At 39.0% G+C, this 18,513-nt stretch overlaps 1 protein-coding gene across 2 annotated transcripts in view; it reads left to right on the forward strand.

The window, feature by feature from the left end:
- Positions 1-18,513, forward strand: part of Cntnap4 (contactin associated protein family member 4) — a 282,485-nt gene that overhangs the window by 197,832 nt on the left and 66,140 nt on the right. For both annotated transcript variants that reach the window (XM_006974070.4, XM_042277745.2), the window contains 3 exons: positions 1,993-2,099; positions 6,153-6,272; positions 16,650-16,847. In XM_006974070.4, the coding sequence (XP_006974132.1) occupies positions 1,993-2,099; positions 6,153-6,272; positions 16,650-16,847 (425 nt within the window). The remainder of the gene's footprint in view (positions 1-1,992; positions 2,100-6,152; positions 6,273-16,649; positions 16,848-18,513) is intronic.

The following is an 18,513-nucleotide window of genomic DNA, read 5'->3' on the forward strand; positions in this document are numbered from 1 at the left end:
AAGATTTATTCCTCAAAGGGACCAAGCAATAATTTACAATTGAAGGCTTTCTAATGGAAATGCTCTAGGGAAAGGCAGGTCAGAAACTATAGCCTACCAGCAGCTTAGCTAACTTATCCAAGCTAAGGGGACTGTTGGAACCATCTTAGTCCTCCAGGAGTATTTCAGTCTACAGCAGGAAGTTCCCAACTTCTTCTCCCAAATGTCTCAGACAATCTTCACACGATTTCCCCATGTCAAAAAACACACCTGACCCTTTGATTTTAAAAAGTGGTTTATTTAGATTGAAAGAACTTGATAAGTATTTATTTTCTAATGACTTAGTAACCTTGGAAGAAATAATATCTAGACAGCAAAGGTACAGACAACAGGCGACACAAATCATACCATACTTGAAAATTATGCTAACTAAGTAGGTTTTAGCTGGGTATTTCTGCCACAAAAACAAACAATGGAAAATATTAGGTAGCTAGAGACTGGAGAGGTGGCTTATTGGTCAAAAGCAAGGACTAGAGTTTGGTTACTAGCAACCATCTCAGGTGGCCCACAACCACCCAAAACTCCACCTCCCAGGAATCCATTGTCCTCTTCTGGCCTCCCCAGCCACCTACACTCACACATGAACACACACACAATTTAAAATAAAATAAGTCCTTAAAAATTAACTAGCTCTGTGAAATGATATATATGTTAATCTGCTTCGTTGTATAATAGTATTATTATCTGTAGCATCATGCTGTTTTCAATTAATATACACAATGATTTTTTTAAAGGTCAAGTGATGCATATAAATTGAAAAGAAATATTTTAATTAAACACAATTGTTTAGTCTTTTGACTGTTGACCTACTTGGACCCTTCACAGCTTTTCAAAGCCTAGAATCAGCTCAGACAATGTGCTAGCCTTTCTTTTTCATTCCCTGTTAGTTTCAAATGGTCCTCTATTTAAAAAAAATAAATTATTCATGACATAGCTTCTCAAACACAGATTTGATTAAAATGATGTGTTACGATTTAATGCTGCAACTGAGCTACCACAAGGGGTAAACCTACCAGGCTCCATAGTTGTTGAGTAGGGCAATTCCTTCTCTTGGAGATTTACAATAACCAGGGCAGTCTGTAGCTGGAGTTATCTCTAGTCTCACCTGAGCCGGCAGCCACTCAGACTCAAATAAACACACAGACGCTTATATTATTTAAACTGTTTGGCCTAATGGCTCAGGCTTCTTGCTATCTAGTTCTTATATCTTAAATTAACCCATTTCTATTAATCTATACTTTGCCATGTAGCTCGTGGCTTACTGGTACTTTACATCCTGCTCTTCATGGTGGCAGCTGGCAGTGTCTCTCTGCCTCAGCCTTCCACTTCCCAGACTTCTCCTCTTTCTTTTTCCCACCTATACTTCCTGCCTGGCTACTGGCCAGTCAGCATTTTATTTATCAATCAATCATTCACAGCAGCAGACCTTGTGAGTTAGGCTGAGTACCAGAGAACACCCCAGCACTGCTTGCATATGTGTGTGTACAGCGAGCATTCTTGGGACAACTCTAGATCTGTAGACTGAGTAAATAAAGACAGCCTTTCCTCTCCTTTCCCTCTTCCTTTACCTTTTCCTCAGTCAATTTCCCTTCCCATGCTCAAGCAGTAGAGTAACTCAGAATGATAGAACACTATTTCATGTAAGCTGTTAATATCCTGGCTAGGGTTGACATCACACCATGCCACTTAAGGAAAATAAAGAGCCGTGATATGGTGAGACATGTTCAAGACTAAGTGGTCGGAGAGATTTGAGAATTGGCCAAACCCAGATGAATTTAATGACTCTAGGTTTAGTTCTATGAGTAAAGTGCCTCAGGGCCAGACTATGTAACTATTGGTCATGGGGAATTTACTCTCTACATGGTCAACGTCCTTGCTTCACATGACCATATATGAATGATGAATACTATATTGTATCTCACCACGATTAACAGCTTCTTCTCTCTCTTTTAGGTGTTTGCCCAACTCTTGCGAGCATGGTGGCGAGTGTTCTCAGTCTTGGAGCACCTTTTATTGTAACTGTACAAACACAGGGTATACAGGAGCCACTTGCCACAGCTGTAAGCCACACACACTTGCTTTTCTGCCCTCTGTTTCCTCTGCATTGCCTTCTCTGGTGTCTGTGCTTATGTGACCTATGTGACCTTGTACTGGGACACATGGCCTGAATTTCAGCAACCAATCAGTTTCTAGTTTCTAGTCCACACTTCATTTCATTAAATCACCAAAGCAGAAACATAGAATGTGAAACAAGAAAGATGGGGGTTAGACAGTTGGGAAGCATAAAAATAAGCTCAGAAAGCAAAAGCTAGCTAAGGACAAAATAATCCAGTAAGATGTGGACTGTGTGAACATTTTCTGCTACCTGACCTGGACAGCATTTGACTTTGAACTTTCTAGAAGTACAGTGTAAGTAGAAATGGGATCAGTTGCCAGATTCTGTGTTGACACTATTCAATGAAGATATCCTCAGAAGCAGTGCTGGATGGGCTGGGGCAGGCTCTGGTAGAGAGCTTCAGTCATTAAGTACAGTCCAAGAGGGCAGTATTCCATTTGGGCATTGATAAGTATCATACACTGGCTGGCTTAGGTACAGTATAAATTTGCTTCTTACAGTTTGGTGGCTGGAAGTTCAAGCTCTTGTGGGCTCAAGGATTTGGCCCTGAGGAGGGCCTGCTTACTGGTTTGCAGACTGTCATCTTCTCCCACCCCCGCTGTGTCGTGTTCTCACACAGCCCCAAGAATGATAGCCCTCTCTGGACCCCATTGCCTATCATGTAGTCTTTACTTTCATGCTCTCGCCACTCCTGAAAGCTCCACCCCCTGGACCATTCTTCCAGGAATTTATCTTCTGTATGTGAATTTGGGGGAGCCACAAGACTTCAGTCTCACTTAAACTCTGTTTAAGATCTTAAGATCTGTTTAATGAGATGGATGGTAGTTAAGTGGGACAGACAATGATTACAGTAACTACACTTAATTTTATTTAGTACTTTCTAAATTCTAAGTGTAGGTTTAGTATTTTGTGCTTGCTGACACATTTGATTCTGACATTACCCTCTAACGTCAGTACTACTGTTATTGGCCTAGTTAACTCATGGTATAATTAGGGGATATTATTAAGTTTCCCCAGTTTGTTTAAAGAGTATAGGCAGAAGGAGGGTGCTCCAGAGCCTGAGGTCACAGCCAATATATTTTCCTATATTATAAATCATGTACCTTTTTTTTTTCTAGTGAATGTTCACTTATGCTGTAAGCCTCGTGTTATTTTTGTGGTGCACTTGTTCAATAAGGGAGTGACCTAAATGCCTGCCTTTCACACCCACTGTTTCATGTTACTACACAAATTCTGAGAAAAACAGAAGCAAGAGTTGACTTGAAGCAAGTGTTCAGTGCAAATTCAACTACCTTGCAAACTTGGACCCATCAACCACACAGCTCACTATTTTGTGTCCCTACTAGAGTAGGAATCAGAATCCTAGGTTCTCAGTACTGGACACCCTATGGAGGACAACAAGGAGCTCTAGTTCAAGGGTAGAAAAACTGTGTTCAAGAAAGCCTCTTGGCCCTATCAGTCCTTCAAGAGTGATGGCTGGGTACTGGTTGTATATATTGGTATTGGAGTCATTGCTGGGTATTGGTTGTATATGTTAGTATTGTGTATATTGGTATTGGAGCCATGGCTGGGAATTGGTTGTATATATTGGTATTGTGTATATTGGTTGTGTTTATTAGTATTGGAATCATTGCTGGGTATTGGTTGTATATATTGTAGTGTCTCCTTGCATTCTACAAAGAATGCTCATTGGAGATGAAGTCTCTCCCAACTTGTCACCAGAGGCCAAATTACTGAGCATATCACCCAGCTATTGAGAGACAGCATATTTTGATTTTTTTGCATATTCTACCACCTCCATTAAAATGTTGACTCAAATCCGAAAGCCATTAAATGCATTGTAGTTGACTCTGCGTATTGTATTGTTATTAATAAGTGAATGTAACTATAAATGCAAACAGCTCTGAGGAGAAACTTGACTGGGAAATAAAAAGGTCATTTGACATGTGTCCCATAATGTGATCCAAAAAACTAACAGATTGGATTCTCAAGCAAGCTGCTTAAAGAAAGCTAGAGGGTTTTTGTCAAAAATGTTCTGAGAAACAGGATGAGAATGACGCCACTGGTCATAGTGGTGAGATAAAGATGGAGTCTTCTAAAAGGTTCTGTTAGAATCTCAGCAGGTGCAAGGCTGAGGCAGGGACATCATGACTTAGAGGCTAACGTGGACTCACATTGAGAATTTGTTTTGTTTTTTTTTTTTTTTAAAAAAGAAAAGGCTTAAATTAGAAAATAACCATTATGTCATAGAAGGGCAGTCAGTAATATTAAAGCAAATGTCTTTCCCATTTGGGGCTGGAGTTAAGAGTGAGTATTGCTCTTGCAAGGGATCTGAATTCTGCTACCAGTGACCTCTTGAGCCAACTCACAACCTTCTATCACTCCAGTTCCAAGGGATCCAACCTTTCTGGCCTCCGAAGGCACCTGAACTCATGTGCACATACTCCACCACACACACATACATATAATTAAAAACAGTGGACCTGGAGAGTTGACTCAGCATTTAAGAGCATGTACTGCTCTTCCAGAGGACCAGAGTTTCAGTTTCCAGCACCTAGAGTAGGTGGCTCAAAACTTCCCCTCACACTAGCTTCAGGGAGATCTGACCCTCTAGCCTCCCTGGGCATCTGCATTCACACACACACACACACACACACACACACACACACACACACACACACACACACACACCTTCATGTAATTAAAAATGCTAGAAGTACATCTTAAAAGATATGAAAATAAATTCTAAAAAAGCATTTCTATTATCCTTGTCTACTTGTGTGCTTCTGGGAGCCCATCACCATCCCAAAGTAATGTGTATATCTTTGGCAACCACTTTCAAGGCATTTATGACCATATGCATATGCTCCCAGAAATATAAAACTAACCATTTTACATGCCCACTTCACTGCACAATGCAAATATAGCTACAAACCACTGCGTGCTTATGTCTCCATCTATGTAATATAAATAGGGATAAGTGAAAGCATCATATTGTAAAGCAGTGTGGAAGGCAAGTTCCAGAATTACTTGTAAAATTTGTAACTTTGTACAAATTAGCTGCAATGTTTCATGTGGCCTAAACATTCATTAACACAATTTTCAAAAATTTAAAATTGATTCATGGGAGGCTACCCAGGGATTTGTTTTATTTCAGATTTCATGGAATAAAAACCTTAATGGAAATTACTGGTGCATTTGGCCAGGCATTCGATGAGAAGTGTGCATTTCGCAGATGTTAATATCAAACCTTATGCATGGCAAATATATACTCGTATAATAAAAAATTCAATTATGGATCAAAACACAATGAGACCACTTGGGGGCATATTTCATATGAATATTTCCTCTGCTTTGAATCTTAATTGTGTTGAGTGCTTATTAAAGAGCATTAGAGAAGTTTCATAATTACATTTAAAACTATAGATGAGAAACTTTGTGAATCTTTTCCCCCCTCTGAAGAAAAATGTTTACCTCTGGTTAAGTTGATGGGAGAAAATAGCATAGTTCAAATATTATTTAAAATGTCCCTACTGCATAACTATTCGGTAGTGCCTGATTAGTTCTGAAGGTCACGCTACTGTACTTTCAGATGTTAGGTTATTACAAGGTGATACTAGAATTAGATATTCTGGAACAGGTACCACAGATACTGTGTTATACTTACAAAGGTCTTAACATTTAAATAGCTGCCTTCTTTTCTCTAGTTCTTCCTACCATAAAAAATAAGCTAAATTTTCATTTTGATCTAACAATCTCCTTCTCCTTTGGTGATAAAAATGTCATGAAATACAACCTCATTTTTTGTATGTTATCCCTTTCATCCATATTAATTTGAAAAGAAAAGAAGGATGGATTTTGTTTTAAAATATAAATGTTACCTGTTCTCTTGGCTAGTGATGTAGATAGACTTGGGGATCTACTGTAAATCTCTTAAAATTTGAAAGATTTGTTTCGTGTTATTTCATTCATGACGTCTCTCTTTTCTCTCTCTCAGCTGTCTATGAGCAGTCATGTGAAGCCTATAAGCACCGAGGAAATGCTTCTGGGTTTTACTACGTAGACTCAGATGGAAGTGGGCCTCTGCAACCATTTCTCCTATACTGCAATATGACTGGTAAGCTTCCATTACTAGTTAAATCTGCTTTAATGAACTAATTGCACAAAATTAAAGTGAAATAAGTATAACATTGATTGAATTTGCAACAAGATTGAAGTGAGTATTTGTTCTAGCTTCATTTCTGTCGTTGGGATAAAACACCCTGACAAAAGACAACTTAGGAGAGAGAGGGTTTATTTTAGCTTACATTTCTAGATTATAGTCTATCATTTTAGAGAAGTCTTGACAACAGGAGCTCGATGCAGCTAGGTTACATCACACCCACAGTCAGGGACAGAGATCATGACTATATGCATGCTTAGTGGTCAGCTAGCTTTTACTACTCTTATACTAGGGAATGGTACTACCCATGGTGGCCTGGGTCTCTAGAAGAGAATCACTCATAGATATGCACACAGACCAACCTGATCTAGATAACCTCTCACTGAGACTCTTTTCCCAGGAGATTCTAGACTGTGGCAAGTTGACAATTAAAACCAACCATCACATTGCTATTTAGTAAAAAGCAGCATAAATATTTAACAACCTTGTTATTTAAATGTTGATAATTTACATATTGTTAATCTATGTGCATATGGTAACTGAGCAGTATATCTAATGATAAATATTTTCTATTGTGTCTCAAAACATAAGACTTTTTCAGAGAAATCAATGCCCAGAAAAGGAAGATCTCAAAAAGATACATCATTTTAAATACATGTAACTATGAAATTTATTTGTTTTCTAGAAATCTTATTCTACATAAACTCAGACAGAAATTAATAGTCACAGAAAAATGTGTTTGATTAAGTTCAACATCTACACATGATATAAAAATAACTGGAGTGCTCATAATCTTACAATATTGGTAACAGCTTGTAAATATTGACATCTGTCCCCCTCTTGCTGGTATTAATACCATTCTGCTCACCACTGTATGGGAGGTCTTACCTAATACAAGAGGAATAAAAGCATAAGGATGGGAAAATATGACCTATGATTTTCATTATTCATAGGTGGTTAAATTATATGTTCAGAATATTCTGAAAAGCCATAGTAAATGATTTTAATTAATAATAATTACTGGATTCCAACTTAACATAAAATTGTTTGTTTCTATATACCAGTAATATGCAATTAGAAAATGACCTTCTAGAAGATTGTATCTCCAACAGCCTCTAAACTCTCAAATACATGGTAATAAATACAATAGAGGATATGCAAGGCTTCTCACAAATAGGCATAAAATGCTCTTTATATGATTTAAATTCCTAGAGGTATAGAGGAGTATAAAATTTTCATTAATTAAGAGACTCAACATTGTAAAATGTCAGTTCTTGCAAGATTGATATTGATTTTTAGTACAAACCTAAATTAAAATTCCAGCAGGGTATTTGTTTGTAGGTTGGTGTGATTATTTTGGTGGGAATGGATAAGCAGATTTTTATACTTTATATGAAAGGGTCAGGAACAAGTCAGTTTTGAAGAACAGAGCTGAAGGACTCAGTTCTATCAGGTATAAACATTGGTAACTAAAACAAAAGAGAGACTTCATAAACAGGTTCACTCATATCTAGATATTTGAGGTTTTACCAAGGTGATACTGATGGGTAATGAGAGAGAGATAACCTTTTCCATAATTGACACCAAGGGAAATTGTATATAAACACTCCCCTCACCCCCAAAAGAAGGCATATCTATCCTTTTATCAAATACAAAATGATGAATTCTGGGTGTACTGTTTTGTACAATATGGCAGCCATAAAATAAGGTTAACTCCAAGGTTCAGTGAATTTAAATGTATTCTACCAATGCAAGCAAATAAATCCTTTAACTAAAAGCAAATAATTGCTCATTATATTTTAACCCATGTGTCACCTGTGGCAAGCAAGGAGTGAGCTGGTCATCATGGTATAGAAAATTTTCATCAGGTCAGGAAGTTACACTGCACAGTGCTACGGTGTGACATCCAGGTTTGTGAAGCATAGCAAAGGGCAAAGGACAATTTTGAATTGAGTCAAGCATTGTTGTAGAGGAAGATTTGCTACTGAAAACCTAGTCATGAATATCTGAAGATACAACCTTCCAGATAGAAGCAATAGCAAATGCCAAGTCCTGAGATCTCCAGGCATATTCAGAAACCAGCAACAAACTCAAGTTAACTTGAGTATGTCACAGGAAAGGATGGGGAGAGTCAACCAACTAGAGGGCATGAGAAGAGGGGGAGTCATGGTGCCATAAGGGTGTTGCCCTGAGTGAGACAGGAAGATCTGGGTACATTTCAAGCACAGTGGTATATGATGTATTCAACCAGATCTCCTTCGATAGGACCAGCTGCTCTCACATTGGCAAATGTCTGTCCAAGAGCAAGGATACAATATGTATGGAATTAAAGTTAGGAGACCATTTCGAAAGCACAGTTTTCTGTGTTTTCTACTGTTCTGATAAAACTAAGGCAACTTATAGAAGGAAGAGGTTTTTTTGGGGGGGTAGGGTGAGGGTAAGAGGGTTCAGTTCTAGAGGTTAAGAGTCCATGATGGCAGAGCAGAGGTAGCAGGCAGCAGGTGGGGCTGAAGCTGCAACCAGGAACTCACATCTCAAACCATAAACAGGAAGCAGAGGGAGCACAAAGTGGCATGCATCTTCTGAAATCACAGCACCTGCCTTCAGAGGCACACTTCCCCCACGAGGTCACACTTCTTAGTCCTTCTCAAAAACAAAACAAAACAAAACAAAACAAAACAAAACAAAACAAAACAAAACAAAACAAAACAAAACAAAACAAAACAAACACCATCTGAGGACCAAGTATTCACATGCTAGACACAATTCAAATCCTCACAGCAGATATCCAGGAACAAGCTGATGGTGACGCTATTGCCCCTGACCATTACCAATGCAGATGGGGGAAAAGAAGCTCACCTTGTTTGTGGAATACATATATATGAGATGTGAGAAAATCAAAAGAACCATGATCTGCTTAGACAACCAAAGGGTTAACACTATTGGAGATGGGATCAGAAAAGGTTTGAGGAGCAGATAGCAAGAACTCCATGTAACTCATTTTGAGTTGAAGATGTCTATCACACGATCAAGCACAATGTTAAGGAGACAGCTGGATAGGCAACAATAGGTCTACACTAATATGTAATTTTTAAAACTACAGGGTAGTGGTTAAACCCGGGTTATTGATTTTTACGGGGTGAGAATTACTGTGGAACATATCTTTAGAGAGTTTTCAAATATATGCCTTGGTGGCTTTATGAATTGACAACCACTGAGGAAACTGTTCTCTAGACTACAATCTAAAACACATGCTGATTAGACATGCTTATCTCCTGTGTGCGGCTGGACAGTCTGCATGCTACATATTCCCAGAAAGTAGCCATGGCTTTCTGTCTCATAGGTCAGGAGGGGACACAGAACCATAGATAGTCTTTCCAGATGACTATTTTATGTACACAGTTTTGGAGTTGCTGTTTTAGACATATGATTCTCAAATTTTTTGTATGCACAGACTAATCTGCTCTGTAAATTTAAATACACTAACAGTGAAAAGAGTTCACAAAGAATAAAGGAAAGCTCTGTCCATGTAAACCATGCACTTGAGGGTCCGAATTAATTTTAAAACTTGTCCAGTTTGTATGGGATGGATCATGAGTAAGAGTTAACTGCAATGCCGTGCAAAGCTACAGAATCTGTATTCCCATAAATGCTTCCTGAGCTGTTTATCTACATATGAGGTATAAGCTGTGATTCTAAATATTAAATCTCTGTAAACTAACAAATATCTCTAGTCTTTGAGGCTTCCAGAAACAGAGAGAGAGAGAGAGAGAGAGAGAGAGAGAGAGAGAGAGAGAGAGAGAGAGAGAGAGAGAGAGAGAATGAACAGTGGAATAGAGGTAGGAGGAGTCATTTCTTGATTTATGGTCATCATGTTCCATAAAGTAACCATGGACATTAGATTAAAAATTACTAAATCATTGCTCCTAAGAGGAACATAGTAAGATAGGTTTTCAAGAGCCTCTGGTAACAGTATTCTCTTCAATAAATCAATATTTAATCTTGTTTTATATGTGTTTAATGTTAAAAGAAATTACACACACAGGTGCACACACATACGAGAGAGAAAGAGACAGAGAGAGAGAGACAGAGAGAGACGGGGGGGGGGGGGGGCTGTGATTCATTAACATTTAATTTGTGACCAAAAGCATTGTAACTCACTGCTGGGCAGTGCTAATCTAACATGTTTTATGTTCCAATCATGGTTTGAGCTTAGTGATAATCCTCAGTACCTCAGCAGTATTAGGCAACCATTTTAAACAGCAATATCATCAACCAAAAGAGAGAGGGGGGAAGGATTACAAAATAGACCATAACCACAGTCATTTCTGATATGAGGACTAAAACAGGAGGCAGCAAGCAGCTGTTTCTTCAGCTCTAGCTGGGAATACATATATTGAGAACTCAATTTTTGCTATTCTGTGCATGTCTACAGACGACTGGAAAATGTTGGGGTTACAAATAAATTTTTATCGAGTGCGCGAATTCAGAAATAATAAAGATCTATAAATGATGGGATCAACTAACTCGTATGCTACTATGGATAATAATTCAAGCATGCATCACCATATGCAAATTACTGAATTACATCTGGCAGATGTTGGGGGCAGAGACACATTTGTTCAGGGACAGCTACATGTCTCTAGAAGCTTCAGAATATTGAAGCATAATCCAACAAAAGAAGCAACTCAGAATATAACAACCCCCAGCAAGAAGTGGGAGAAGCACATGTGACCATGTGAAACTCTCCTTGGTTTCTATTTTTGCAAAGGAGGAAACCAAGACTGGGCAAGTGTTGGTGTAGCAGGCTGGCAGTATCAGGTGGAATAGGCAAGAACTCAAATCTTGGTCCTTTTTCTTGCAGCCTGAAGCCTTTCCAACCTTTGATTAGTGCCCCGTTTATTTGTCTCTTCTTGTTACCCAAACCAAGGATAGCAGTCAAGAAAACCAGGCACAGTGCTGAGTCAATAGCTTGTAACTGTGTGACTTAGAAAACTAATGCAAGTTTGAAATCGGTGTGAAGGAGAGGATCCCAAGTGGATTAAAAGAACCCCAAGAATTACAAGCAAACTGGCAGGAACAAGTAAACAAAAATCCCTATGTCAAATGGAAAGTTTCTTAAGTCACATTAAAGACCACATTTCTTTGCCAACTGAGTATCCTAAATATAATTTGAAATTAGAATTCGACGAGTCCCTGTAGATGCTCCTGTTTGGTGGAAGGCAGTTTTATGCCACTTTAAACTCATTGTGTTTGCTGTAATGAAATAGTTTTGTGTTTAAGAAGTTACTCTGGATCAAACAATACATTGTAAAGAAGATTGCTTCAGTGGGTGCTGAAGTGATGGCTCTCAAACCCTTGACAAATGGAAATGCTGTGCCTTAAAATCCCCAATTCCTGTTGTACTGTTAGGGGTTCCTGGGCTTGACTCTCTGCCTTCTTAACAAGCAGCATAGCGTGATTTTATCATAATGATGTAGGGATATCATGGTTGCTTGGGGGAAAAAAGGAGTCTTTCTGGGGGAGCTTGAGTTCCAAAAAATTGATGGCTTCCAAAGCTGTTCCAAGCCTGTGGCTTTCAGGTTCCTGTAAATTCAGAGAATGAGATTCTTGGAGTTTTCTAGTAGGCTTTATTACAGATTCATAGATGAGTGCTTAGGAGAGAGAATGAGAGCTAGGCATGGAGCTAGGCATGGAAGTCAGACACATGGCAGGGAGCAGAGCTTCAGATGTGCAAAACAAAGCCCAAAGTACCAACGACAGCACATGTAGGCTCTGGCTGGCATCTGAAAGAAAGAGTCAGAAGAGAGAAAAGAGGGAAGTCATTTTTTTTCTGAGTCAGGACATAGAAACCTGGGCAGACCCAACAGAACCTCGTGGTGGCTCATAGTGTCTGTACTAGTGGGTGGGAATCCTGGGAATGAAAAGTACATCATCTCATTAAAGAGATAATTGTTCCTCCATCTCATTAGCATGGTTTAATATAAACCTGCCTTCTAGAAGGACATGTCCAACTAGATGAACTCTTAATGGAGGAAACTTCCATTCTTTTGGTCAGGAGACAACTTTTATTTAAACGGGCCCTCAATGCTACCGTAACACAGACAGGGGGTGCTAAGTCTTACAAAAGTAGCATAATTATTTTTACTTTGGAGATTTCAGAGTTAGAAGGTTTGTAGGAGCCATGTAGGTCAAGAGGGTACCTTTGCTAGAAGGCAGCTGCGCGTGCATCCGGGCTGCACAGAGTGTGTTAGCTAGCCCTGCTTCTCTTCCCTCTGGCTCCCCAGAATGCACTGCTCCCTACCTGCTCTTCCCGGTCTTTAGCACATCTATCACCCTCAGCTATTAAACACGAGGCACCACAGCTTTGCGACGGTGTTGCTTAAACAGCAGGCTTTTTTCTTTATACTGTTATCACCCTAAAAAATAGCAGTCAGCCTCAGGTAAATCAAGGCCTTAATTACTCACTAGCTTTATTTACAATTCATAGCATTAGAAATCTCTTCAGGGAGAGACACTGGCAAACTCAAATTACCATTCTGTTTTTTTTTTTAAGCCCGTAGATTTTTCTGCCTGTTTCAGCAATCTCTTCTTGTTCATTGCCCTGCCGTCTCCTTAGTCCATAACTCTTGTTGCATTTAGTAAGGAATAATTTTTCCGGAAATGAAAAGCATGACTCTAAAACAGACATTAAGGTAAATACTTAAAAGCAGATTTTAGAGGTTTTGTTGAATATGTTATTAACGAAGAGATGGGTTCTCTCTTAAAGCCGGTTCAAAGGAGAAATCAAATAACAGACGCACGTACACCTGGGGAATATTAATATTATTGTGTAAAGGGAGGCCACACAGGCTTCTTTCCCTGCAGGAGAGGCAAGTCAATAGATTGTCAATCAAATGGTAGTTGCTTGTCTAGCCACAGGAATTACTAACAACTCATAAGGAAGCAATGTTATCCTAAGGAAGTCAGATCAACTGACAACAGTGACAAGCACAACAGCGAAACAAAACAGCAAACACGCACAGAGCGACTGTGAGGTTGAGAGATGGTCAAATGCACATCTGTCTTGGAAGTTACGGATAGCAAATTGCTCTAGAAAGATTTAAAGGCTTGTCTGATGCCCACTCTTAGGGGTAATTAATACCTAAGGACTTGTAACTTCCTGGTACAGATTTGTTTTATGAATACACAAATATCTGTTATATTTGCCATAGACCTTCTCACTTTATGGAGGAGGGGGGTTATGCCAGTCATGCTCCAGAGGACATGCGTCTCACAGGTCTGGGCTCCTGTCTTGTGATCTAGTTGCAGCACACACAGGTACATATGTTACTCAGTGTCATGGCCTGCAGGAAACTGGGGTGTGAGGAATCTAAGCTGCTAAGGTTCCCTGTGACAGATAGTCCCCCAAAAGGAGTAATTCTGGGTCAGTTAGGATAGGCAGGTGGGTAAGTAGATTATAGTAGTAGGTGACAGAAGGATAGTGTGTAACAGATAGATGGTATATGGATAGATGGTAAGTTAATGTATGCTCGGTGACAGATAGATGATAGATAGGTACACAGATGATAGTTTGTAGATGAATAGATAGATAGTTGATAGATAAATGACAGATATTCATTATATATTATGGATGAGTAGATAGATGAAAGATTATAGAAGAATAGCTAGGTGATAGATAAAGGATAAGTAGATGATATATGAATAGATGATAGACACTGATGAATGGACACTAGATTACAGATGAGTGGATAGGTGGATTGGTAGATAAATAGATGAACATACAATATATAATATGCAGATATATGGTAGAAAAGTAAATGATAGATGGATAGGTTTTAGATGGTAGATTATAGATGAATGAATAATAGATATATAAATGATGCATAGATGATAGATGAATATATGACAGGTAAAAGATGGATAGGTAATAGATACATAGATGATAAATTACAGATGAATACATAGAAGATAGATAGTTGATGGATGGCAGATGAACATATGATAGGTAGGTATATGATGGATGGATAGATCCTAGGTGGATAGATGAGAGGTGAGGGTAGCTATCTGCATATGTGGCAGAATAACTTGTTGTCTTGAAAGTAGAGTGCCACCGTAGACCTGTCACAGTTTCATACTCCATGCTAGTTTGTCATCCTTTCTGTTGTTTGTAGCTCAGGGAGTTATGGGACAGTTAACTGGCAGCAGAAGTTCCAAAGCCACCAGTAAATGAGAATGAGATGACTAGTGCTCTAAACTAAACATCACACCATTTTTATTCCCCAGCACATGCCCTTTGCATGTGCCAAGCTATGTCTTAGTGGCACCACAATTAGCATGTAAAATAATGTCAATAATCTCAGACTGAGAGTTCCCAATAAATCACTACAAATTATGCAACCCTTGCAATTTTTAAATTATTATTTCTAAGGCCATGCCAGGGACCTCAGCTACCACAATCATGTCTGAATGACCAGGAAGGTTACTCTAAGCTCAGAGTTTCCCAGGATCCTCCTATTAAAACCTACACATGTGACTCCAGCCAGACCTGGCTTCAGGATCCCTCACTTCCATTGCTGAAAAATCTCAAACAATTTCATGTCTCCTTTGCTTAGGAGATCTAGATGGTCTGCTAAGCACAATTTCTCCTTAACTGCACTCTTAGTAGCATTTTGCATCAGAAAATAAAACTGCTTACAGAACCTCTCCTGATATCTGCTGGCTTCAGTATTTCCAAAAGGAAACATTTATAAGAGCTGCCATTGAATGGCAGCCATGCATGATGGCTTTAACCTTTTTCAGCCACTTTAGAAAAAAAACAGGGAAGTTGAACTGTATGGAAGTCACTCTTAATGTGACCCAAAAGGTCCAGAGACAAAGACTCCAAGCAGGTTCATTGTCTTGTTCTTCTGAAAGTTACTCAGCCGGAGTTAAGCTTCTTCATGCACAGCCACAGATTCACCCCAAGAAAAGGCCATCAGTTCTGTTGAACAATAAGAGCCCAGTCTGAGGGAGCCTGGGGTGACTGGAGTTGCTAGCTTAATAATAACCTTAAACTTCCAACAGCTATGGTTGAGTCAGCAAAAACTGTAGGATTTCTCACCCAGCCTATTGACTGGTTCTGCCAATTCATTTCAAACTTGAAAGTGAAGGCTTAGATTTTTTATTTTTTACTTAACTTTCTGAAGGGCACAGACCTATGCCAGCTGTGCAACCCTATTGGATGGCTTCTGCCCTGTTCTTCAGGCCAACATAATTAATTTTATTAGCTTATATATAATGCCCTTCTGGAGAGAAGGATCCTACTGGTTGCACCCCATGCTCAGCTGAAATGCAAAAGGGAAATGAAAGGACCAGCAGTAATTTCACAGAAAACAATGACCCACAAATAGAGGGAAATCAACACCGAATTGTTCCTGTCTCTTCTCACCCACCTTTTTATTTGATAATCATAGGAGTGATGGGTGCAGACACTGTCAAATTTGACCCTCCTATCTTGTTTCTATTGTTGATTCCTGTGAATATATCAGCTAAATAGAGGGGGAAATTCTACAATTTATTACTACTTTCCTCAATTTGGCATATTCATTGATTCACAACTGCCTATAATCCCAATTCCCAGAGAGTCTGATGCCCTCTTCTGGCCTCCAAGTGTTCCTACACTCATACACACACACACACACACACACACACACACACACACACACACACACACACGGTTTTAAAAAGATGAAGGAAAAAGAGATATATACTCACATTGGCTAAAGAGATTTAAAAAACTGATTTCATTTTGGCTGGTAGCATGAATTATTTTAAGAGTAAACAATTTCATTTTACATCACATAATATAAGCTATTTTAGCAATTGTAACATGCACTTTTTCACATTGTAAATGTAATTCTATGTGTACAAACAAATAATATTTTACATTTAGGACAGGTGGCTCTTTTTTCCTTTTCTTTCTTGAAAAAAATAGTGATGTGTCCTTAGAAAGCTAGTCTATCAGGTTTCACTAGATGAACATATAATTATGAAATTCAATAATTCTGATTTTCTAATAGTTTCATCATAAATATTGCTGTGGTTAAATAATGTAAAGCATAAGCAAAATCATGGCAAATGCATGGTGTTAGGATACATTTCAGGGAAGAGAGTCATTTTATTATAATTTAAAAAACTTGAGCATCCATTTGTGTTGATTCTGTCTCTCAAGAGAGATTTGATGACTAGACTTAACCCAGATAGAAGATGATTTTGATTTTCTTTATTTATTTTAACTTTTGCAGACTAGTGATGGTCTCCTCTCTTTCTTCCCCCATTTCTGCATACAAGAAACGGCATGGACCATCATCCAGCACAATGGCTCCGACTTAATGAGAGTCAGGAACGCTCATTCCGAGAACCCACACACTGGGGTTTTTGAGTATGCGGCCAGCATGGAACAGCTGCAGGCCTCCATTAACCGTGCAGAGCACTGCCAACAGGAGCTTGTATATTACTGCAAGAAGTCAAGGCTCGTTAATCAGGAAGGTGAGTAAACTGAGGCACCTGACACACTTTCCAGGCTGCACAGTGTGCTTACTTGATGAGCTCCTGAGGATTTTAATTCCACCGAGGTGCTCATGTTCTGCACACTTAGCAAACATGTCACAGTCTGGAAGTCTCAGAGATGCTTTTGCTTGGAGGAAAGTACAAGGTCAATTTACATTGAGCTTTGTCCAAAGCCCTGATTGCTTTCTGACTCTCCTCCTGGCCTTAATCTGATAACTGTGCAGTAAAGGCTTCATTTTGGTACTAGATGAATGGAGACAGTGTTTATGCCTATAGAGAGAGAGCAAGTGGCCAATAAGGTTTATTTTATCAAGGACAAGAGCTAATACAAATATTACTTAGTTTTCTCAAAGTGGCTATTCTGTGTATCTCTATTTTCTCTTCCATGAACTGTTGACAGCTATCCTCTAGGTACAGCTAAACACGAGGAAAGCTTGCTAGGAATAGTGGATTCAGTGGCGTAAGCAGAAACAGAAAAGCATCTGAACTCATACATTCTAGGAAGAACCAGTCTTAATTATGTCTGGGCATTTATATTGTTTTCTTCAGAACATTTCATGATGCTAGGACAGCCCCAGCATCGCATCTTCTGTCTTAGGAAAGACTTTGGTGATGTTGTTTTTCAGCTAGCAGAACAGTGTTCTCACCATTTTGCCATTCCCCCAGAGCATCTGATACACACATCTTCATGGAGGAACCTAACCCTTAATAATCTTTTCTTCCACTCTTTAAAAAGTTTGACTGTCTTTTTCTGCTCATTTGTGCAACACAAACTTTTCTGCTTGGATCATAGGACCACATGCCAGGGCCACGCTGCATACACAACCTTTTTGCCATGCTGCAGCACAGTGCATTGGAGCTGTTATACTAGGGTCTATCTTTCTTGAGAAATTAGGATTCTAAGACATCTGCTCCACAAAGTCGCCTTGTTTACTCTGGTCTGTTATCTAACATGGGCTTCAATTCCAGAGAAGTTGTTGAGAAGACTTTTTAAAATGTAGTTTATGTGACTATCACATGGCATATGGAACATCCACACTAGCCATGGCACAACTGGACTGACAGCTGAATTTCCCTTTTCCAGTTAAACTTATTTTCTATTTACTCTGTGCCCACTTAATGCAGGATTATTTTCTCTATAATATGCAAGTTCCCTCCTCCTTTTCCTTTTTTTCTAGAATGTGCTCATTTAGTATTTTATCCATTCAGTCCCATCTTGCTGGTGCCAATCAAATCTCATATCCTGAAAACTCAACTCTGTCTGTGAATGAGAGCCAGACTGTTGAGCAGAAATCCCAAGAGTAACTTGGATGTGAGGAGAAAGCTAACTTCCTGTTTTAGGTCTCTCATCAACCAGATACAGAACTGAGGTGAATGGAGCTTTAATTCGTCAAGAAAGTAACTTCTCTGGAAAGGTGCCCTCAACATAGAAAGGGATGTGGTAGTGCTTGGGTACACTGACACACATGATGAGACATGCTTGAACTGAGTCCTTTCCACTGTAGTTCTTTGTGATCATTGTTAAAATACACAGCCTAGAATATAACAGATTGTTCATATGCTTGATATTTATGTTATTTCACATTGCATAATGCTCTGTGTGTTTTATCCTCATCACACATGGCAGGATTCCCTTCTGTTTGTT

This window comes from Peromyscus maniculatus, chromosome 5 (genome assembly GCF_049852395.1).
Source record: "Peromyscus maniculatus bairdii isolate BWxNUB_F1_BW_parent chromosome 5, HU_Pman_BW_mat_3.1, whole genome shotgun sequence".
In the NCBI taxonomy this organism is placed as follows: domain Eukaryota; kingdom Metazoa; phylum Chordata; class Mammalia; order Rodentia; family Cricetidae; genus Peromyscus; species Peromyscus maniculatus.